We start from the raw sequence: 24750 nt of genomic DNA on the forward strand, positions 1-24750 counted from the left end.
TAACTCAGCAGGAGTCAGTCAACACACCGCTGAATTTGTCTTTGGAAGAACATTTTCATCTTTCATTATTAACACCTCCACTTGACACAGGACAAAGTGCAGCACAGACTGTCCCAGGGATCCACAGGAGTGTTTGTGCTTTTATCTCCCTGCCCTGAGTCATTTCAGAAATTACTCCGAAATCCATTAGACTCTAAATAATAATTTTCTCTGCTTAATTTTTGGTTGTCTGAATGTGAGAAAAGTCTTTTTAAACTTTCACCAGAATAGTAAACTGGTGGTGATTAGTGACTGAAGCTTTTAAAAAAATAATGACAAACATTTTGAAAAAAGAGATCGGGCCTTCATCAGTTTAAAAGTTAATTAAATGGCATCATGATGCAGTGGTTAGTGCTGTCACCTCACAGCAAGAAGGTTCCGCATTCGAGCCCGGTTCGACCTGGTGCCTTTCTATGCGGAGTTTGCATGTTCTCCGTTCACTGCGTCTGTAGTGGGCACAGTGGGAGCTACTGGGCACAGAAACACACCAAGGAAGCATCTTTAAAGCAGAGAGTTGCTGTTAATGTGTCTTGTGAGACAGTTATGTTTTAAGTGGATCACAGTTGTACTTGGAGGACATAAGACGCACAAAGAGTGAAGATCCTGTATGTGTGTCTGTGTGTGTTTGAGTGTTTGTGCCACAGAGGTGGATGAAGTAAAGCACTTACTCTCTTATATAACACACAACTTTGGCCAAGAGAAGGCCATGTGACGAGTGTAACATGCAAATGCATCTGCCTCCAGGTGTGTGTGTGTGTGTGTGTGTGTGTGTGTGTGTGCGTACCCGTCCTTCTGTCAAATCTCTGCCTCGGTGCATCTCTGTGGATGGCGACGCAGCACACAACTGTCAGCTGTGCAGTGAACCAGCACAGGTAGACCTCACCGTTTCTTTCTCCAAAAGCTCTCAAAGAAAAGGAGGGTTCTCTCATCACAGAGGCAGCTCACACACTCACACACTCTGCCTCTTAGACCCAGAACAGTGACTGTATGCAAACTGTGAATTCTGTGTGTATGTATGTGGCCACAGATAACTTCCATCCATCCGTTATCTATACCATTTATCCTGAAGAGGGTTGTGGGGGGCATTTTGTCATGCAAATCAAAGTCTTATGCTGTTTATCAGCACAGATGTACATGATTTCTGTGCACACACAGAATCACAGCTGAAACTGGAGAAAACCATCCAGCTTCTGCATTTTGAAAAGATCGGTTAAGAATGCAGCTGATTATTTTCATTTATTGATTTAATCTGACTGTCATTTCTTCAATTAATCAATTTCAGACAATCAACTTCCCGGGGTCCCAAATGACATATTCACATCTTGTTTTGTCCAAACAATAGTTCAGTTCAAAACCCTAAAATGTTTGATTTATAAGGGCGTAAATCAGAGAAAACCAGAATATAGACATGTTTAAGAAGCTTAAACCAGCAAATGTTTGTGTTTTCAGTCATCAAAGTAGTCACTAATTCATTTAGTTTTGATCAGCTAATCAGTTAATCAATTGTTTTAACTCTGTTTTAACTAACAATACTTCTGTCTGATGGCTGCAGTAATCCACATGACAGTAAGAGCTATTTACCTGGCAGAAACTTTGAAAAGGAGTAAAGTTAAATGAAAATGACAGTTTTCCCAAGTTCTTGGCGTATCTGTATTTCTGTCTATTCGTCATTTTGTCTCTGTCCACTCGCTCCCTGTCATCCTGAAGGCAGAAAGCTTTGACGTGCAGAGACAAGCTGCTGCTTGAGATCAGGGACACAGGCTGCCCCATGTCTGCTGTTTCACTCACGTTTAGATTTTTGTCCCAGGTTGTATCTCACTCGCAAACATCTCCATGTTAACATCCTGCCTTTGTAAATGAATCTGCAGATACAGCTTTCACAGTTATTATTGTGTCGCATCTCTTATTTAAATAGTACAAAACTGTATGGTCTGTGTGCACATGGTCAATGAACTATTGCCACTAGCAATTACTGACAGTGCACCATGGAGCTCCGCTGTTATCCAGAAGCTGTTGAAACCACATTCTCTTGCACTGGGTGACATGTTCCTTCATGGTGAGGAACACGGTAGCTTATTTCATACCACCCTGCTACTGTAAACACGCCCTGGAGTGACAGATGTGTGTTAGTTAAAATCTAAAAGGAATTAAAATTGTCCCCAACAAACGCACAAGTAGAAGGAAGCGACGACAGCACAGCAGGTCTGAACTGCTTTGCCAAGACGTTACAGATGGCCTGGTGGGGGGCGATGGTGGTGCGGTGGGTAGAGCAGTCGCCTCCCAACCAGAAGGTTGAAGGTTTGAATCTCGGTGCCTGCAGTCCACATGTCGAAGTGTCCTTGGGCAAGACACTGAAGCCCCCAAGTTGCCCGTGATGGCGGCGCATACGCACGCAGCAGCCCGAGGCCCTCGGTTCCAAGACAAAATTTGACTACAAAGCTTCTTCTCTTCTTCTTTATTACTGCTTGAATCCCATTTGCTAGAGACTCCACTTCCCTGCTGTTTTAGCAAATGATCCAGTCTGTAGCTGCTCCCATACTCTTAGTAGGTCCAGCTCAGCCACACACACGCATGCAGGCAGGATTTTTATGCACCCTGAGACCACAGCAGAACACGGAGGAGCTTCTACAGCTATGACCAGGGCTGCAACAATACATAATCAGGTTTGAGAGTGAAAACTTTGGTAACTTGACACTAAGAATAGCAGACTCATTTGTAGTGATAAATATTTTACCGTAGATGTCAGACATTAGCCGAGGTCGGATGTTGGTTCGATATTTTGATCCTGAAGCAACAAAGTCGTGAAACATTTTGAGAGCACACACGCTTCGTTCATTTTATCAAGTTCCCTTTGAAAGAGGATTTTGGGATGTGACATACTGCAGGGACAAATCACTTAGGAGTGTGATGGGGGTCACACAGGCCTGTGATAGCTTTATTGATTAGGCGTTTTACGTCAGCTGCTGTCACAAAACAAAGTCATTGCTGGGGTTTTTTAATTTTCCAGAAAGGCTCGTCTCACTGCAGATGTCACACTGCTGACCACGACCTAGCTTTGTCCCAATCAACAAGACAATGTAGACATCATAAACCGCCTCCCTCCTTCCTGTGACCTCGCATTGTGTGTTAAGAAACTGACCCGCAGCTGTTACATTGTCTTTAGGACAGAGTATGGAGCAAAAAGACAATGTAACATGGTGGGAGTGAGGAAGTTGACTTAAAAACAGATAGAAGAAAGTTAAAGTGTTTAGAGCTTCCTCCCAGGACGGTGCAGCTCACAGAGAGAGCCTGTGTGTTTTGTGTGTGGAGTTTGCATACACTACTTGGCGCTTACATGTTTAAACAGCGTTTCAGTAAGGAGAGATCAAATGGTGGTGGCCTCTATCAACCACCTGCTGGTTGATGGAGGCCTTGGATAGTGACCCACGGAGGTGATGGAGGTGTCGAGAGGAGGTGGGTTTTGCAGTTATAAGTCTGAAGAACAAGTAGGCAAACCTGGAACAGAGTTTCAAGAATGGCGGCCAGTGACTTATTGGCCTGAGAAACAAGGGCAGAAAGATCTCTGGTCAGATGTGGTGACATCAGGACTGAAGGTGGAGGTTTGACAGCATGGGGAAGCAGAGGTGCTGCCGAGTAACTAGCCCACACTGACCCAGTGAGGAACAAGCAGAATCTAATGGAGCTTCCCTACTGAACTTCCACCTAAGCTTCATTTGTCTGTGTATTGGCTTTTTGCAACCAGGTGTGATTGTCAACAACTGAAACAAGCCAAGAGTTAATTTATCACTTGAGACTGCAGTTTTTATCAGGTCTGTGGAGCATTTTAGAATCTTTCAGCTCATTGTTTTGGTTTTATGACCCACAGCTTCACTGTTCTGGTTCAGTCTCAGTGTTTTCATGAGCATCATTTCCAACAGCAGCTGTCATTTGACAACAAGCTCTGTCCGCTACCTGCCCAGCATCAAACAGCAGACAGAGATAGCACTGAGCATAGTGGAGCTAATGGCCAAGACATTGTCCAGGTGAGACAGAAGCATGACGCCACATGGATGCTGCTGGACCTGTAGGCACCTGTTTGCTCATGTTAGCTAGATCAACTCTCAAAGGTCTGTTAGTGTTGTGTTGGGTCCCGCTATTGCTGCTTTAAGTTAATTTCTGAAATGGTGGAAAAATGTGTTGAGCCTGTGTGTGTGTGTGTGTGTGTGTCACAAACGAACTTAATGTGAATATATTCAAGTGGACTTGACCCGATTACATAAAGACACCGGTGATTTGTTAATGATTGACTTTGTCTCATGTTTTGCGTATGTCCTGCTGGGTTTGTGTCAGACTGGCTTTTGTCACCTGCAGCACCAGGTCAACCTCCAGTTTGTGTAATACTGGGTCTTGATTTTTGTTGTGGGAGAGTTGAACTGCTGCCTCAGGTCTGGACCTCTGATGTGGACAGAATGAAGAAGGCCCTCCATCATGATCAGTTCCCCTCGGCTGTTTACTCGCTCCCCATTTTAACACTAACAATAATCGATGTCTCTTAGAAAATCAGGAGTTTCTCACACTTGCAGCTGTGTGAACATGGACTTTACAAATCAGTGCATACACACACTGAAACACACTGGAATCACATGGTAGTCAGTCTTTAAATAACAGAGCGGAAGCGTCATTTCCTATAAATAATTTATTTATAGGTGCAGTGCACAAAGAGCAGTGTGCCTGAGCCCACAGTGCTCAGGGAGATGCTTCTCATTTTTAAAGCCAAAACAACACAGCCCACTGTCCAAATATGGGATGAGACAAAAATCTTTTAAGATGGCTGCGCTGATGGCGAAGAAGGAAATGGGGGTGAAATTTGGCAAAGCCGTCCATTGACAAAAACAGCCAGCATCAAATTAAGTCCCTGTTTGATGATGAATGGTTTGATCCACTAGCTCCCCCCCAAACATTTTCAGCACATTGCCACCTCCAGCGGTATCACACAGCAACTGTCGCTTAGCAACCGGGAACGTGTTGTGCCTTACTGTATACACAGTGATAATGCAGCTTTCAGGAGACTCAGGAGACACAGTGTGAAGTGTAGTTTGCTGGAGAGCAGAGGACATCAGGCCGTTGAGGGCGTGGAAGTGACTGTAGCCTGGTGGCCGAGACCTGAGCCAGGAAAATCACTGGGCAGCCTGAGATCTGAGTTTAGTATTCCACTAATCAGAGCTGGAACATGCCTCTGAATTCTCTCTGGGGAACTGAACCAGCTTGTGACTTACACACTTACCAGTCAGGTGGTCCCTCTCCTCTTTAGCCTGGAGGATGCGGTGTCCGTGATGTTTTTTTTTTTTTTTTTTTTTTTGCATCGTAGACTTGTTCCTAAGCCCGTGCAGTGATTTCACTACGGCATTGTGTTTCTTAGTAATGCAGTGTGGCCTGAGGCCCAGACGATGATGGCCACTGGTGTTCAGCCTTGTTCCTTCTCTGGATTCTCTGACTCTTTTAATGGTATAATGAACCGTAAATGATAAAAACTCCAACTTCCTTGCAATTCTCAAATTGTTGAGCTAATTGGCGCACAGCGGTGAGCCTCTCTTCATGCTTACTTGTGAAAGACTCGGCCTCTCTGAGATGCTCTGTTTATACCCAGACTTGCTGCCTGTTAACCTCAGTAGTTGTTCTTCCACCTGGAGTTTTTTTGTCTGGATCGTGCTCAAATACATTTGTTTTTTTAGCACAGCCTTTCCAGTCTTTTGTTGCCCCGTCCCAGCTTTTTTGGGTCGTGTTGCTGACTTCTATTTCAGAGTAAGCCAAACTATGTAAAATTTGAACATTTGATATTTTTATATTTGTACAGTTAGCAAATGAACAAATGGGATTTCAAACCATTTCATGCCATTTTTATTTACACAACATTTTTGGAAACAGGGTTGTTTATCTTTCACAGCATTTAAAGAAACGAACCAAGGTGTTAATCTTGTAAGTTGCCTCGCACCAGCCTGAACAGCTGGTCGTCCAGCATTTTTCTATCACTATTTCTCTGACTCTGGCACAGGAAGATGGCATCTCCATTTATAATCCTGCCAACAAATTTCTGATCATCAGTGAGCGCAAAACGTGGCCTGTTTGAACTGGGGGGGGTCAGAGGTCTGGAACCAGGTCAGAGCTGTGTGGGTCCGTGTGAGAAGGTGGACTAGCAGAATGGGTTTAACAACATTTCCACCATGAACTCAAATCAGAGTGATGTCGTCATAGTGAGCAACAACTGCTGAGTTCACTCAAGTTCAAACCTACTTCCTTCTCTGACTCGTTGTAGCCATGGTGATAGTTGCGTTTTTTTTATGTGCCGAGGCATAGATAACAACATAGAAGGTCACGCGCAGCTTCAGTTAGAAGTTAGAAGCTCGTGGACAGTTCTAGGGTCTGAAGAACCTCATGAAATCCTCCAGGAGAGAAGCTGGTCGGCTGAGTCTGTGGCCAAACCTTTACAGTGGCTGCACATTGTCTCTTTTACTGCATGTGATCATTCACACTCAGGAAGTAGAACTGAAGTGACATTCATTACAAGATGATTAGTTAAAACATTTCAATTTGCACCTGCATTGTTTTGCATTTTGCGACTTTCAGTCGAATAAAAGTATTTTTCCAGTCATCTAATTCATCATTGAAGATTTCTTAAAATAGACTTGTTCTCGTGAATCCGGTATTGTGTATCGTGTCATCTCATGAGCTAAGTGTATCGTCACAGCCGTGTATCGTGTCGTCTCATGAGCTAAGTGTATCGTCACAGCCCTACACTTTGTACCTACAAGCTGAAAATGAGAAGAGCAGCAATACGAGTTATTAAACCTATTCTCTGTGACATATTAATGAGAAGTTTCTACCTTCTCCTTAATGTTTTCATTGCTCTTAGCTAATAAAACAAGTGAGGAGAGACAAATGGTTTCATATGAGGTTCATTAGCATCAGGACTTAACAGGTTGTGGAACTTTGTTGCCCTGGAACCTAATGTTGACAGCTGAAATGCCAGTGCACTTTCATCTGTGCTCATCAAAGCAGAAAAACAGTGTCATGCTTGCTTGTGATGATCCTAAGAACATGCAGTAGTTTTCACTGTCTTCTGTGCAGAGTGGTTCTGGTCCAAACTGTGATGCCAAGAGATTATCCAGAAGCATAAACCCGCTACATGAGGGGAACAGAAAATAGATCTTAACTGGAATTGGGGTGAACTGACCCTTTAACTTGTAATTGTGCCGTGTGAGCCCAAACCAGTCAAATACAAACTGTAGATGGTTGTGTGGGTGTGAGCTCAGGGTGTGACGCAGATGTGGGTGTGTGCCCATCGCTGCTGCCTCTGCTGTTTGGCTCTGTGCCGGTAGGGCAGGGCGGTAGTTAACGCTGCAAGCTACCCATTAGTGTCCTCCTCTGTGCTGCAGGAGAGGCTCATCTATTTCTGTTTGGCTGACAAGTCTCGTGACTTCTCTTTAGTGACCTGAACAGATTATACTTGGAGTCCGCCTGTCAGTAAATATTTCATGGTGGTGTCTGGAGTGTCGCCACGTGCACTGTCAGAGTGTGTTTCAAGAAGAGGACATGAGAACGAGCCTGACCTTATTACTGTATGTGTGTGTTTCCAGGAAAGTTGGGTGGGGCTGAGGTGAAGCAGGACATCACTGAAGGAACTGTGCACTGCATGCAGAGTGTACATGTGCATGTGCGTGTGGAGGCCCTTACATGTGCTCTCATTGTCAATCTGAGTCATCAGTATACAACTCTTGTCTCCATCTTTTCCTGCCCCCTCTCCCCTCTCTTACACATATGCACACTCACGTGCACACAGTTTCTGTCTGTATTTAATGAGCCTGCTTTGATGTGCTCCAGCTTCCCACAAGGGGAAGCACAGACACAATCCAGAGCTCTCGCCCAGCCCCCGTCGGCTCCACGATTTAAATGCTGCTGTGTTTCCGCGACGGGCAGCGGACACATCACCTGAGTCCTCATCAGATCTGAAAGCACTCGTGAGTGAAGGCAGCGACAAACGCTCACATTTTGTCATCTAGTTTGGAGGAGTTCTTGGTGTTTGTCCAGAACACGGCTTGTGTTGGATTTGGGAGTTGCTGTCTGTTGCAGCTTCCCCTCCGTATGTTTCCATAGCTGGTCTCTGGTAAAGGACGGGGGTCATCTCACCCTCTCACTGTCCTAGATCAGTGTCTCTCCACCATATTGTCCCATTTCTTTCACTGTTTCCATGAAAGCCTGTCTCTCATTCAGAACTGTTCAGTTCACATTCATTGTAATTGTGCTGATTCTTGCAGACATTCTTCCTTGATTTTATCTTTTTGGTTCAATGTATTTCACACATCCTGTGTTTGTCTTGTTTTTCCCAGCAGATCAATCCTGCTTTCAATGCTTTTTAATGGTTAATACAATTTTCAATTGAAACACATAGATGAATAGATGGTGCCGATGACGAAGAAATAGCTGTTTACACAAATTAACCAATGTAAATAAACTTGACAGCATCAACAAAGTTGTTTTCCTTCCCCGGGTCCCTAAAGTGTGGACACTGAATTGCAGTCACAGTGAAGTTATTTAATACCACAACATAAACAATAACCTGAATCAGTGTAGTTCAAGGTCATCCAAGGTCAAAACAACCAACAAATTATCTCCTCAGAAACAAACTGTGCTAAACCGAGCATCTCCGTAGGAGATAACAGCAGCTCGCCCCTGCAACTTTCAACATGTGGATTATTTCTTTTCATTGGCTTAGAAGTTGTGATTCTAGGGTCATTCTCGTCTTTGAACCAACTTCAGGATGATGAAACGTCCAAAAACAGCCACTGAAAAACTGTCTTTGATTGTTTGTGAGTTGCTGTTTCCAAGGTCAATAGCTTTGGAAGCCACTTCTGTGTATGATTTGACTATGAATAGTCACGTCTGTGTTTCTGTCACCGAAGGTAGCAGAGCGGCCGACCCCAGCGCGGGCCTCCCGACCCTGCACCACTCTGACAGGCTGGATTAACAGCTTGTCATCACAGCGTACATCTGCATAGGTTGGATTATAATTGACTAATCAGATTAGCAGCTGTCAGCGACTGAAGGAAGAATATTTGCATTAAGCGAGATTGGATAGAGAGATCAGATAGACTCAGCACTGCCTGTGTTCAGATAAATGGGTTGGATGATGCTTAATGTTGTGGAGCTACTGTAATGGGTATGATAATGATAATGGCTTTTGAACAGGCCCTTCTGCCTGATCTGACAGTGGCCGGCTTTTACATGCATACGTTATTAGAGGCCTGATTTCCATGTGTGTTTAGACTTATATGGGTGTTTGTGTACGATTGATTAATGGACTGAATGAACTGTTAATGGTAAGCCATAAAGCTGCTGTTTTTCTTTCTTGTAGTTGTTGGTTCAGGGCTGTTTGGGCAATTTATGGTCTGCAGGCTTCATCTCGTGTTTTACATTTATTACTACACAAGCTGGCCGGACAAACGATAAACTGCTCATTCAGTAAATCACACATGTCACCATGTGTGTCAGTGTTCAGTGGCCGCGTCCACACCAGGCTCACTAACTGTGCAAACAATCAATATCACTAATCGAGTGCATGTAAGTGATAGCCGGCGCATCGATCTGCCCCTCGACGCCTGACAAGTTACTTAAAGACGTGCAGTATGACTCCACAGGGTCATTTGTTTCTTTGTTTTATTTGTATTAAATGTTATTAATGTCACAATGAATGAACACATTTAAATTTGAGAGCCAAAGTTAATGTTCTTAATTTATCAGATAGTAAAAATGCTGTTCAGTCATATTATTGTGTGTCTTTTCCTGCTTAAAAAAATAACAACAGAGTAGAGGTGATAATAGGCGACATGGTGTTAGAAAGCAGTGGAGAATGATCCACTTAGCTTTTAAAGACAGTCACCACAGTCGGGGCACATCTTGGATCATGAGTCCTAAAACTGAGATTACCTGCTTCACCACTCTACAGGGATTTTTTTCATTTTATTTATTTATTTTGCAATAAATGTCAACTACACGTCATGTTGTGAAGCTGCCTGTGGTCTGTGGGTCGGTCATCCTTTCTTTAAGATGCACCGCAGTCGGTCAGAGCGCTGTTGGCTGGAGCTTTATGTCTTTATGCTGACAAGTTGCAGCTGTAGTTGAGCACAGCTTGTTAAATGTCAAATAAAAAGCCCTTTTTATGGTTCGACTTTGCAGCCGCCAGAAAAAAAGGACACTCTACAAAATGTGAAAACGTGTTCTCTAAAAATGTATTTGTAGTTTTTCCAGTTGGTTTCATATTGTGAAAGCTGCTATGGAGACAGACGGTGACATATTCAGCCAACGCTGAGACATGAGGTCAGCTCACAAAGATGAGCTCGCTCTGACGTTTTGGTCATCATGTCCTGGTCCCTGTAAAGCACTTCTCTCATCAATAATCAGCCCTACAGCACACCCAGCAGGCTCTTCACCATGAGTTTGGCAGAAGTGTGTGTAGGTTCAGGTGAGCATGTGTGTTTCCATCCTTGTAGTGTCGTTGCATACTGTCATGAGAGAGAGCAGATTATTCCTATATGTGAACTAGTGTACTTGTCTGTATGTGTGCGCACTGGAGTGTATCAGTGAACCTCAGTGTGTGTGATGGGAAGACAAGGTCACGCCCAAACAGCTGTAGGAGCATCTCTGTCTAATTACCAAAATGTCCGCCCTCATGGCGCCCGAGCAGCGTTTAAAACCCAGGGAGAGAAAACAAAGGCTTCCTCTGTACTGGCGCTCTCTGTCACTGTCACCCCATCGTCCTCTACATTTTCCCTCATCTGTCACTTTTGCTTTCTCTCCCTCTTCCCATCCATTATTCCCCTCGGTCACCCCAGGCCAGTCTCTTTCATCCCTTCGTCTGACCCCTCCTCCACTATTTGTCTGGAAGAAGAGAGGAGGGGCAGAGGCTGCAGCGGTCCAGCAGGGCCCATATTAAATCAGAGCAGCAATAACGAGATTAAAAACCATCCATGTGGACATACATGCTTGTGTTTTAAAGAGAAAGCATCAAATGTGTGTGTTTTATTTGCACAACTAAAAATCTGATGAGCACAGTGGTGTGCAGCAGTTTGGTCACCAGCTGCATTCAGATGTTCTTGTATATGAGCTGCATGTGTCTGGTGTTTGCCTTTAATTAGAAGCAGAGGGATGCTGAATCTCCAGCAGCAGGATTTTTTTGGGCTCAAACCAAGTTACTGTGATTGTCTTTGAAGTCAGACTGTGAGGGCAGTGGCTGTAGCTCCCCCTGCCGCCTCCAACAGCAGGACAGCTCCATCGTATATGCACATCTGTGGTCAGTTTGAAATGTAATTTCTCAGCCTGTTTCTTGATGTCTTCTTAATGCTGCCAGCAGTTATCTGCAGGATGAATCAAAGAAAACTAACTGCTAAAGTCACAACTTTTCACCTTGAGAGGAAAAAAACTGCATCTGTCACACACCAGTGCTGCAACTAACGATCACTTACACGATCAGTTCATGTGCAGATCATTTGTTCGATTAATGGATGAATCATTTACCAGAAAATAGTGTCATCACAGTTCCTTAAAGCTCACAGTGATGTCGTTAAAGTGCTTGTTGTTTTCCACCAACAATACAAACCATAAGGAGATATGGTATGACAAAGGACAGCAGCAAATCATCACAATGAGAAGCTAGAACTGAGTAACATTTGGCATTTTTCCTTGAAAATTTACCTTAACAGTTAATCAGTTATCAAAATAGCTATTATTTTCAGCTGATTGACTCTGAGCTCTATACAGAATAAGTAATGTTGACAGTGCACTTTTTTAGAGGCTGCTATACAGGAAGTAAATGTCCTTTACCATTATGTACAGTACTACTAGAATAAAGCTCATGAACTTGGACATCAAACAAACTGAGGCTTTAGAAAGCTCATTTCAAATGTAAGTAAAAAGGCCCTGCAAAACCACATGAGTGCTTTTATGCTTCCTCGCCGGCGACAGCAGGGGACATTATGTTTTCAGGTTGTCCATCCATACAAACGTCCCTCCCTGCCGGCCCGTTCTTGTGAATGCAATATCAGGAATACCTTGAGGGAGCCACTCGGACTCGAGTATGAACCGATTTGATTTGGGTGGCCACTGGTTAGAGGTCACTGTGTCCTCATGTCTGTCTCTCCTGAACTTGACTGGTGAGCAAAAGCATACATCTGTGAGGGGTTAATTCTTTTTGGGTATTTTGGCTGGTGAGGCTTGTGCTCACGCTAAAGGTGGACAAAGGAAACCTGGGGCATCCACGAGATCACCCAACTCCCTGAACTACTGAAGGTGCGGTCAGATCAGAGTTCACTGGGACAGCTTTCCTTCTGTGGGGCGGCTACAAGCAGCTGGGACCAGTTTATTTATATAGCACATTTTCATACACACACACATTTTTTCCTCTCTCACATTTTCTTCTTTTTAGTTTTGTTTCTTCTGTATGGAGCTCTGCAGCTCACAGATTAAGATGTGACAATATCTGAATGTTTGATCACACACCGGCAGTTTGTGCCTCTTCATGCAGACACTGCTGTGACTGTCGTGTCAAACTTGTGTGTGCTGAAGGCGAAGAAAATGTTGTTTCCCCCCTTTTCCTGAAGGTGAGGACATCTGCAGGTCCTATAGGGGTTACCAGCCAGTAATGGCTCTGCTGCTGTGTGTTTGTTCAGGTAAACCAGCAGAATGTGGTGAAGGTGGGTCACAGACAGGTGGTCAACATGATCCGCCAGGGAGGCAACCGGCTCCTGATCAAGGTGGTGACCGTGAGTCGGAACCTGGACCCTGAGGACACAGCACGCAAAAAAGGTACAACACAGAAGGAAATCCTAAACAGAGGTCAAGGTTTCAGGTGTTGTTTCTGAAACTGGGGCAAAAGCGACAGGGTGTGATGTTCAGTGTTGTCCCACAGTAAAAATGTACAGTTCATGGCCTTTTGTTTTAATGTTTGTGCCGAGTCTCAGGTGTGAAGCAGCAGGACGTAGCTGTGCTCCATGTGCAGTAAAACGCTGTGAAAATCTGTGGATCTGCTTACATTTGCACCTCCTGAGTTAAAATGCCGAATAGTGCCGTAAAGTGGCATGCTGACTGATGATGTGTTATGTAATAATATTTCCCAGAGGCATAAGGAAACCTGACTTAGTCTGTGTTCACGGTGCAAACAAAAATAACACATCACCAGAAATTGATACGTTTCCCACAGAAGTGCTGGCTGTCAAAAGTCAGCGGTGGAGACATGGTTACAGCTTGTTAAGTATCAGATTATCAGTTCAAAACTTCCAAATGATATTGTCCAGCATGCTAAAAATGAAAGGGAACCTGTGTAAGCTATGCTGTGGCCACAGCCGACAGTTACAGGACAAAGATAAATGCCAAAACAGTGTAAGAGCAGCTGAAGAACCATCAGGTCAACAAGTGTGACATTTGCCTGCAGAGCTATGTGGCCAGACCAAGTACATCACTGAGAACTCTGTTTACTGCTTAGTGAACTTTGGTTTTTAAGACAAAAATTGTTATTACATTCTACAGCTTATCTTTTCTCCCACATCAGTTTTCTCTGCATTACTGACCACTGTCAATACAAACCTCTCATTCACTGTTAATGGAGAAATCTTTGAAACAACATAATGCCACTTTATGTCTGAGTAAAATCAAAGTGACATGTTTGCACTTCAGTCTTCAGACTGTCTGTCTGTGTGCCTCAGCTCCTCCACCACCAAAGAGAGCCCCCACCACGGCCCTGTCTATGCGCTCCAAGTCGATGACCTCTGAACTGGAGGAGCTCGGTAAGAACATAGTGTTTTGTCTTTTAATCATGGTGGCTTTAAGTCTGTGTCTAACAGCACATCTCTTGTCTGTCTTCCTCTTTCTTATTATTATTGGTTGGTTAATCTCTCAATAGTGGATAAAGGTAAGCAGTTAATGCCGCATCCATTTCACCCAACTCCGTCGGCTCACAGTGGCTGAATGAAGCTTTTCTTCAGACTAATGCAATTTAAGTTCTTGTCATTTAATCATTGTGTTTTAGTTTGACTGGTAAAAAGAAGAAAACAGCTTTTGCTCCCTCCTCATCACCTGTCCTCCTTTGCCATTATGCATGAAGGACTCATGCTCTTAAAGATCCCTGCACCCATGAGCTGTTGCTGTGGCTACAAGGAGCAAATGGAAACTATGACAGCAGTGTGATAATACCATCTTTGTGTTTGTTTATTTGTTGTTTTATATATATCTGTGTGTCGAGAGGACCTTTGTTCAGTCAGCATGAGCAGGGGGAGACACGGGAGGCCACGGCAGTGGTGGACAGGCCTGAGGGAGGGAGGGCAAGAAGTATGGAGGGAGCACGAGAAGCAGGAAGTATATGAGGAAAGACAGGAGAGAGGAGGCAGCACTGTCCCAGTGTTTCTGTGTTTCCCTAAGTAAGTGCTTTCACAGAGGTGGTGAAGCCACCTACAGTAGAACCTGATGGATCTGATGTCACAGGATCACTTCAGGTAGTAGGTGACAGCCCACGGTGGTCACTCTCATTAAACACAAATGGCTCCTTTGTTCTTCTTCCCTACTAATTAACGTTTGATTTAATCAGTATTGATTTTTGTGATGCTGAAGTTGTAAGCCTTAACATTTCAATCCTGGTTGATTTGGCAACACCTACAGTTGCCATGGTAACAGCCAGTACTAGAGCCATCCTTTAGCAGCTACATTGGCAGAAGTGAAACACAAAAGCAACAGCGCAGCCAAACAAACTCATGTTGTTTTAAATAAAGAAGTTGTCAACAATAATTGCAGCCGTGATCTGAATTCATCCTGCACCCGGCGCCAGTAGTTCTCCACGCAGCTGCAGGACAGTGACGTTAGAGGAGATCCGAGTGTGCAGCCTGTGGCCTACAGTGGCCACAGGCCTCAAATCTCACTGTGGCTGTGCCTGTGTGTCCATGACTGGCTCACAAACCATAAAAATAATCTGTTTCACAAAACTGAGTGTTGTTGCTAACGGTTTGCAGGTGGTGCTAACATAGACTATGCAAAGATGGATAGTGTGCCACCACTTCCTGCCATTTTGCAACCAGAGTTGGTGCAGTAGAGGTCAGAGGTTGAGCCGCTGTATCAGGCCGCCAGTCAAAGCCGTCACATCATTCCCTGTACACCCCTGTTTATATCGTCAATAACTTATTAAAATCTAACCTGCCAGAAAAACAACCACTTGAGTATATCTACCAAAATGGCAGAAATCTCCTCTGGGAAAAATTTACTTGATTTGTACTTTGTTTAATTTGGCTCATGTTCCATCTGCTAATTTGTGGTGGCTTCACTTCTGCGAGCTGTCCCATCAAATGTCTTTATGTAAAGTCTGTGGCTGCTTCACAGTAAAAGCTGCTCTTTGTGTAATGTTTTAAATGTGGAACAGTGGCAGCGGGATGTTCTGTTTGCATTAGCAGCAGCTTCATAAAGAGAGTGACCAGAAAACAGTGACACTGAGACAACAACTGGTTAAAGATGTCCCCTCTTGCTTGGGGATGTTTTAGGGTCTGGCCATTTTTTTGTTTTTTTACATTTCAAATGATTAATAAAAAAAGACCAGTCATGAAAATGTGTGGTTCTACAGGTTGTGGGAGCAGCTTTGTTTCACCTCAAAAACTTCTGGCTCAGCGGCCTGTGTCATGTGTCAGTGTGTGCACAGAGTAAATGGAAGAGGTGCCTGAACAGTAAAACCTGCTGGCAGAACGTTGCATTTGGTCAGCATATGGTCATAGAGCTGCTTGTTTAACACATTTGCAATTCATTCTTTGTCTACTATACATTCATAGTAGTAGTAGTGTTGGTAAGCGCTGCTGTGAAGTTTAAAGTGCTTTACATATTTAAAAAATGTACTGCAATGGGCTCACATACGAATCTGCTGCAGAAGGACGAATTTAAAAAGATGAAAAATACACTACTTTTATACTTTTCGAAGATATTAAAGCTATGAATCAAGTACATTTGTGGGAGAAGGGTTTGTGCTCTAAAGACTTAGAAACCTTTTTCTGTCACTCTCTAAGCCACTCTGAGGAAAAAGAAAGTTGGTAAGTTACTGTAGGCATGTTTAATACTGATCCACATTCTGATTGATTTATGCTGTTTGTGTATACCCCCCCCCCATCAGCACCTCACTGTTTGTTGATTTAATATTTTCTTTAAACATTCTAATTGTCCGACTCGCTCCTTTGACTTTCGGTTAAATCGGAGCGGCTCACAGTGTGACTGTGTGATTTACTGTGTGCTTTTGATTACAGCTGTTTTGTGTTCTAAATGTAGTTGGTGCATGGTTTAATTTATGTTGTAGTGGTGTTGAACAGAAAGATGTTTAAGCTCCTTTGTCCCTTGTTCACAGTCACAGATTATGTTTCTCCCTCCTGGCTCTGTTTATTACACTGCTTGGATGCTGAGTAGTCTCATGATTCATGTTTGATTAAAGGAGCAGTTCACCTGCTCCCTGCACCTTTCATGTAGGCAGAGTCACAATCAGTAATAGCAGTGAGCCCAGGTTATTTAGTTTTTGGGAAAATTTCAAGCTTCAAATGTAACAAACAAACAAATGTAGCGATAGACCCTTAATGAGGAATTAAACATCACGTGTGTCTGTGGGCAGCACGGTGGCACAGTGGTTAGCGCCGTTGCCTCACAGCGAGAAGGTTCTGGGTTCGGGTCCCACCTGGGACCTTTCTGTGTGGAGTTTGCATGTTCTCCCCGTGCTTGCGTGGGTTCTCTCCGGCTACTTCGGCTTCCTCCCACAGTCCAAAGCAAAACATGCAGCTTAGGTTGATTGATGTCTCTAAATTGCCCATAGGAGTGCGTGTGTGTGGTTGTTCATCTTTGTGTTAGCCCTGCAATGGATTGGCGACCTGTCCAGGGTGTACCCCGCCTTTGCCCGATTTGCTGGCCAGGATTGCCCTCTGTGTGTTTGTGTGAGCAGGGGGAGGTTTCCAGGAGATGCTTCACTCACAGATAGGTTTGCAGGCCGGGTGTGTTGCATGTCGTCCGCTGTAACTCCAGTCCATTAGGGAGACAGATCGAAGCAAGAGCAGTGTGCATCTTTGTTCTGTGTTGTTTATGTTTGTGTGTTTTAGTGCTAACTGTAGTTAAGGTCATTGATGCTCCTTTCCTCCTCTTCCCACCTCTCCCCTCCCCGCTGTGTGTAGATGTGCAGAAGAAGAGGATTGTTTTCCAAGTCACTCTAAGTAATCACTGCCCTAATGCATGGAAGATTTCCACACCCTAGACAGAGCTGATCAGTGAGGTGATACAGTCAGAGGCCAGATCAGGGCTAGCATGTAGCTGCCCTTAAGGTGGACTTTATCTGATGGCATCATTACACACCAGAGGAAAGCTCATTGCTGCCAAATGTGCTGTTGACACCTTCCTCGGGTTGCAGGATGAAAAGGAAAAAGACTGAGAAAGACAACGGCACATTTGGCAGACCTCACATTCACCTCTCATTTTACATGTAATGAGGGAATGTCCCTGAGAGCTGGATGATGCTATTGAGTCGGCTGTTTGGAAAGAGGTTGCATGGCTTCCGAGGCTGGACACACTTGACACATTTCATCAGTCCTCCTATCTACCCTGTCTGCAAAATGCGTTTCAATGTTTTCTGTTTCAGCTTCATCTGTAATTCAGCGTGGAAGCACAGGGAAGGGTCTCTGGGAATGAGTAGCTTGCATTTGGCCCATGAGAACTTTGCTAAGGCTTTGCAAGTCAAGTCCTGACTTCGTCGTTTGTGTGGCTGATGAATTGCGGCTCTCTTTGTGTTGCAGACAGAGTTGAAGAGATGACGCACGCCCAGAAGTCCTCGCCTGTTGATATGAAGATCGCCACAATCAAACCACGTCCATCTAGTCGCTGCTTGGTTACACCAACAGATATGAACGTAAGTGAAGCCGTTTGACACTGAACAATAATAATGCAAAGCTGGAATTTGTATTTATTTTGAAAATTTGTACACATATTGTGCAGTATTATGATGTTAGGGATAGAATGCACAGATATTGTGATCTTGTTTGGGTATTGAATACATTCATTTAAATGCGTTTAGTGTGTTTTTGGCTGTATTGTGTGATGCCTCCACAAAATATAATTCTTTGAATTTGTATCTGTTTTATAGAAAATAGTTTTACATATTATTTTTAAAGATAGAACAGTGAAACTGAATGCTGCTAGTGTTTGTTTCCACAGTCAGCAGAGAACTAATGTAAAGTGTGTGTTTCTGGGTATGTCATTAACCGTCTGGTTTTCAGTCCATGTATCATGACCGCCAGGGAGTAGCAGTGGTGCCACCCACTGTGCCTGGTGCCTTCCTGGGGATCCCTGAGAAGGGCACTATGAAAAAGCAAAAGTCAATAGGTATGATGTACATACAGGAAGCGTGTGTGAGTGGTGGACGAGTGAGTGTCAGCTCAAACTGCATGTCCAGTGCCTTGTGCTGTTGTCGTACTATTTTAACACTCAGAGAACTTGCTCTGTGTGCTCTAGCAATATTAAAGATAATTATAGATAAATGAGTGATTTAGTCAGCAAAGTGTGCTTTCAGGCCATAATATCAGAGGTCATTAAGCATATGCTGAAACCTCATTCTCACTGCTGAACGAGGCTCATCATGTTACTCACAGGTCCTTTGACTCGCACTGCTATCTGTATTATAAAAATGCAGTAATGCCAGTGATGCTGCTTTTAGTACGTTCTGCTTTAATGACCAACTGGAGAAGTGTGAGACATGGGAAACAGTCTTGTCTGAGATCTGAATAGTGTCAGTCATTGATGGACTGGGCACATGCACCGCTGTTTTTCACAGTAATAAACCGTTTGACTGTACAAATGACAAGAAGGATGTTACTGAACTAAACAGTCATCTTCTGCGAAACCTCCCTGGTCAGATGAATCCATAAACACCAGCTTCAAGCCACCTACTCATCTCAGGATACAAAGAAGACTGCTTTAAGCTAAATGCCTCTACATTTCTGCTTGCGGAAGCAGTTTTAATCTTTTAATTTAGGCCACTTTACCTGAGGAGTTTTAAAATACCCAGCTCCAGTGCTCCACAGCTGCAGTATTGAATGGATGTAAATTCGGCATTTGTACTTTAATACAAATCTCTATTCTTGTCTTGAGTTCAGTTGATGAAGTAGTTGATCAAATGAACTCACTAGAAAAGTATTGCAGCTGTAAAAGTTATAATTGGCATCTTTTCTCATTTATCTGGCCTCAAAGTTTTCAGGGATAAATAAAGGTGAAGACAGAGACATTTCCTCCAGCAAGATGAGGTTCCACTGGAAATAAAAATTAGGGATGTCTCCCCTGGGTCCTCTCATAATGTTTCTTTCTGCTTCATTTCTCCAAGGTACAACGGAGGATGAGAAACAGGGATTCCTCACACCTCCCCTGCTGAAGTTCTCCCGCAGCCTCTCAATGCCCGACACCTCAGAGGACATCCCTCCTCCCCCAGCCATTTCACCCCCTTCACCACCTGCCAACAACTCAGCTGCTGGGCCTGCACCCAAGAACTATGGCACCACACGACCCAGCTTCACCCAGAACTCTCCTAATGCAGTGACAACCATCAGCCGAACCGATGTTGGGACGTTAAGGCGCGGCTATTTCCGCCAGAGCTCAGAGCAGTTTGAGAGCACACACACTCGAGGGCGCACACCAGTTCCCGAGAACCCTTACTCCGAGGTGGGCAATAAGACACTGTATGTGCCAGCGAAACCAGCTCGAAGGAAGGGAATGCTGGTAAAGCAGTCAAATGTTGAGGACAGTCCTGAGAAAACATGTCACATGCCATCAAGCCCCTCAGGCCCGGTTTCTATGCCTACTACGCCTGTAGAGCGAACATGCTCCTCCATCCCCATCCCCACCATCATCGTCAAGGAGCCCTCCACCAGCAGCAGTGGAAAGAGCAGCCAGGGTAGCAGTATGGAGATCGAGCCCACCACCCCTGAACACCCACCTCTCACAGCCACTGTCGGTGGAAGTGGAGGTTTACGTCCAGAAGACCCCCTGTCTCTAAGCAACCCTTTTGCGGCAGCTATTGCTGGGGCAGTACGAGACCGGGAGAAGAGGCTAGAGGCGAAAAAGAACTCAATTGTCTTTCAGTCAATAGACATTGGGGATGATGATCTGAGTGGTCCCACACCAACCCCTCGCCTTCGCCAGTCAAAGTCCATTGATGAAGGCATGTTCAGTAGCGACGAGCGGCTTCAAAGGATATTGGCTCCCCCTCCTGCAGCACAGCTTGGGCCCCCTGTTGGGGGAGGGAGTGGCAACATGACAGATTTCAACACTCCAGAGCCCACAGTGGGGCGGGAGCCTCTAAACACCAGAACAGGTCAGTGTCCCAATCTGGACAGTCCTGTTAGTCTCCCAGCCACTCCTCCTAAGAGCCACTACAGAGCCAATGGGACCTACCTCCATCCAGTCACTGGCAAGCCCTTGGGCCCTAATTCTCCACTAGCTCTGGCGCTAGCAGCTCGTGACCGAGCCATGAAGGAACAACAGAACCATCCTCAGAATCAGCCACCAAATCCTCCTCAGGTTCAGCAATCCCCCAAGCATGAACCCCAGTCCCTTCCAGTCCAACCAAGCCACAAACCAGACCTCAACCAACCGCTGTTTATTGACACCAAACTACGGTCTGGGATTGAGACAAGTTTTGCTGCAATATCCACAGTGACCATGGGGCGGCCTGGCCGAGGTGGCCTGCGGAGGCAGATGACAGAGCAGAAGTATGAGTCTGATGGTGCACGGGAGGAACGGCAGCATCAGACAGTTGAGGAGAGGAAAAGTGCGCCACCCGATGTGACCGACACATCACAGTCGAAGTCAGCTGGGCTGTTGATGGTCCACACCAGCACAGACCCAAGCAACAAGCTGAACAGTCAAGACATGGAGGGGCAGGACAGCAATAGGCCTTCTGAGCTGAAGGATCCCAACCAACCCGAGCCACTTAACGCTCCAACACTCTCTGTCAATCCCCAGCCACCCTCATCACGGAGGAGGAGCGTTCCTTTAGGCGAATCCTTGGAAGAACCAGTAAAGCTGCCTTTTCGTATCCCCCCACCCCCTCTGGCCTCAGTTGATGTGGATGAGGAATTTGAGTTCTCCGAGCCCCTCCCCCCACCGCTGGAGTTTGCCAACAGCATTGATGTACCTGATGACCAGGCTAGCGCCATTGCAGAGATGCTTCAGCAGCAGAGACGGAATGGGGGACCTCTTCTGCCCCCATACCACCATCACGCCCCACCGCCTGTTACTGATCAGCACAAACGGGTGGCAAACAGCATGCCCCCTTCATATCCTCATCCTCCCCCTGACCCAGATTCAGGGGTGGGTGACTCGGGCATCGAAGAGGTAGACAGTCGCAGTAGCGGGGATCCTCAGCACATGGAGACCACCAGCACCGTTTCCAGCATCTCCACCCTGTCGTCAGAGGGAGGCTTCTGCGACAGCGCTCTGGAGAGCCTCTATGCCACTGCAGATGGGCACGCCTTCCTGGTGGATCGGCCCCCTGTCCCACCCAAACCCAAAGGCAAGTCTGTCATCAACAGAACATCTCTTTATCATGACACTCTCATTGAAGAGCCCCCTGAGTCCTATGGGTCACTGCCCCAGGCCCCTATCCCTCCCCCTTCACCCTCGGAACCTCCTAGGACTCCTACTCAAAGGACATCCAAGCTATGGGGTGATCAGCCCCCTGAGCTGCGCAGCCCCCCATCCACACCAGACAGCAAGAACACTGTTATCACTGAGCTCAGCTCTATTCTGCAGCAAATGAATCGACCGCCCAAGTCAGGAGAAAGCCTCGACTCCCCCACCGGGACCAGGGGGGCCTTCGGAGCAAGGTACGTGATGAGTTGGTCCTTATGGACTTGGTCCTCTTCTTTTTCTTGTTTATTTCCCAAAAACTTTTTTCTCTGTTATTTCTTGACATATGTGTCCAGACAGATAGTTTGGCTTTAAGCTCGCTGTTGATTATGCTTTAAATTTTAGTTTTGCGTACAGGTTTGCAGGTCAGTTTTGTCTGGTTGTTTGTCGATTATAGTTTCTCTACTTTCAGAATCTAACCAAAGATTGGAGGTCTACAGCATTAAAACTCAGCTGACTATTTTGTGTTGTGTGTGAAGGATACATGAGGCTGTAGGAGAGCAATTGTATAGTAACAATGAATCAGAGGCTGTTGTGGCTCACAATTTATGTACTGTGTATCTTTATACATTCTATAGGCACTCAGTTGTCAGTTTACTAGGAGCACGTGTCTCAAACCGATCCAGTCTGATCCAACAGTCCTGCAGTAAATTCTCCTTCATGAAGGTGATGATGTTTAGTCTGTGTTCAGTCAGTACAGCAAGATTCCTGCATGTTTTCAATTGTTCGGGACATGCAAGGGTTACGTTTGCAGTAACTGGGACATCGTTTTGATGGACCTTCCCCTGAACCAGTTCAGCTCATGGTTTTTTAAACTCACATCTCCCTGTACGAGAAGGAAATAAAAAGCACCATCAATAATTCAGCGCTCACATGCATTTTGTATGAACAGCCCGTCGCTCATCACAGAGGTGCAGGGAGCAAAGGGGAAGAGTGGATTCCTCTGGGCACCTGTGCCTTCTGATCTAATAAACACTGTTAGATCGAAACAGTGACGTCCATTTGTGGTAATTACAGTGAGAGGCCCAGGTCCAGCCTTGTGTACCCACCTTCACGCTTCATGCCTCATGCTATCATCTAATCCTCATTTCAGCTGTCTGCAGTTCAAAGTCATGTCTGCTGACCTTTGTACCTTGTACTCATCTCATTTTCAGCTCACTCCTCTCCATCTTCACTTCCATTTTCTCCAGTCTCCTCCTTTACCTCCTCTTCCTTCATGCATCTGTGTCAATCTTCACAGGTAGGTTCCATTGGCTGCTATTGTGTCACACAGCAGCCTTGTTTCCACTTTTCTTTATTTTCATATGCAGAACATTACATTGTCATATGATTCAGAGTTGGAGCAGTTTGTTGCATGATGTTGCACATTAGTGAGGTGAAAACAAGATGATGCTAAATATGATTCTAAATTTACTTTATCACTAGGGGTGTAATAAAATATCAATACACTTGAGTATCACGATACTATGTATTTCAATACTGTATTGATTCTCAAAATCACAATATATCGCCTCGTTATAAGTATCGCACTATATTGAATCGCAGTGGTGCGCCGTGCATTTGGTACCTGGGCCTTCAGTGGGGACTTACCTGACTAAATTCACCACTATTACGTCACAATTATAGAAACCATCAATACTATACAAAAACGCAATATAACAAAGCATGGCATTACAGAGAGAGAGGCATTTTGCGTATTGAGGGTGAATACCATTTTTACTAAAGCAAGAAACCCAGTTAAGACAACTCCAAACCTATACACTACAACCGCAACTGTGCCACGTACATCATCTGGAGCAGTTCAGAATCAATATTTATTTAATAACATGACAAAAACATAAAACATTAAATCAAATACATCACACTCACCGGATATGCTGTTTATTTATAGACAAAATCCACCCTCCTTTCTTTGCACAGGAAGACTTCAATGACTGTCACAGAGGTGATCTCTGCGTTTCAGTTCTCTCAGTAAGTCCTTTTCTATAGCCATGGAGGCCAAGGCTGCGAGTCGACTCTGTCCAGTCGTATTCCTCGCATACGTTTTTTATTCTCTTGAGGGCAGAGAATGTCCGCTCGACCAAGTCAATCTCTCCTCTTCCGTCAGCCATCGTGAGCGTAAAAAGGTCTAACTCAAATGTTTTAATGTGTGCAGATCGCTACAGATGTGTTTTGCTAGTCGAACTTTACTAACAGTTTTGCTCTGACCAACCAATCAGAGGGCGAATAAATGCTGATGTCATTGTGGGCCAGCTAGCTGGCCCTGTGAGGTGAATTTGAAATCTGATTGGTTAAAGAAACAGTCCCATTGCTAATACAGTTTAAGTTATATCGGCCAGCACTACTGATTCTGAAGGCCCTGGGCAGATTAGATTGACATGGCAGCATATAGAGGCTGAAATCTGATTGGACAAAAAATCTAACATCCACATACGCGTACTGGAAGTGTGGCAGCCAAGAGAAACGCTACGAAATGAAGAGAACAGACTGTTGGGAATAAATTAATACAATTTCATGGAACAAATATTAGAATTTCGGTTGTAAATGTAGGTCAGTGTTTCTGATAGTGTTTAGACCAGCAGAGAAGGCCTTGCTGGCCCTGATGGCCCGCCACTATTGAATTGTAACCCTTGTGTCGTGATACATATCGTATGACCACATCCAGGCCAATACACAGCCCTGTTTATCACCATACCTGTTGTGTACTGTATAATAGGTGTGCCAAGCTATTAGCAGATTAAATGATAATGCATAATAAATCAGTTTAGCTAATGGCTTCATTACCATGGCGTTAGGTTCAAACTCGCAGTGACGTTGGTGCGACGTCTCAGATTCTCTCTGCTGTTTCACTGAGTGAAGACTCTGTGAAGAGTTCTGTTAGGAGCTTTATGATGCTAAGGTGCATGAAGCTGGCAGTCTCTCTAAATAAGCTGTTTATTCCCCAAAGCACAATTCACAATGATTTCCTGAACTGGCAGGAGTGCTTTGCACGTTAACATTTCTAGAAAATTC

At 44.8% G+C, this 24750-nt stretch overlaps 1 protein-coding gene across 8 annotated transcripts in view; it reads left to right on the plus strand.

Annotated features, from left to right (window-relative positions):
• The window catches only part of LOC109961624 (SH3 and multiple ankyrin repeat domains protein 2), a 172659-nt gene that overhangs the window by 135928 nt on the left and 11981 nt on the right, over positions 1–24750 (plus strand). For 5 of the 8 annotated variants that reach the window (XM_020602590.1, XM_020602598.1, XM_020602593.1 and 2 more), the window contains 7 exons: positions 12738–12873; positions 13770–13850; positions 13967–13975; positions 16101–16124; positions 17856–17968; positions 18336–18441; positions 19436–21935. In XM_020602590.1, the coding sequence (XP_020458246.1) occupies positions 12738–12873; positions 13770–13850; positions 13967–13975; positions 16101–16124; positions 17856–17968; positions 18336–18441; positions 19436–21935 (2969 nt within the window). Of the gene's footprint in view, positions 1–12737; positions 12874–13769; positions 13851–13966; positions 13976–16100; positions 16125–17855; positions 17969–18335; positions 18442–19435; positions 21936–22892; positions 22979–24750 lie in introns of all 8 variants that reach the window. The other 3 variants (XM_020602597.1, XM_020602594.1, XM_020602595.1) reach the window with 3 other exon arrangements.

This window comes from Monopterus albus, unplaced genomic scaffold (assembly GCF_001952655.1).
Source record: "Monopterus albus unplaced genomic scaffold, M_albus_1.0 scaffold57.1, whole genome shotgun sequence".
Taxonomy (NCBI): Eukaryota; Metazoa; Chordata; class Actinopteri; order Synbranchiformes; family Synbranchidae; genus Monopterus; species Monopterus albus.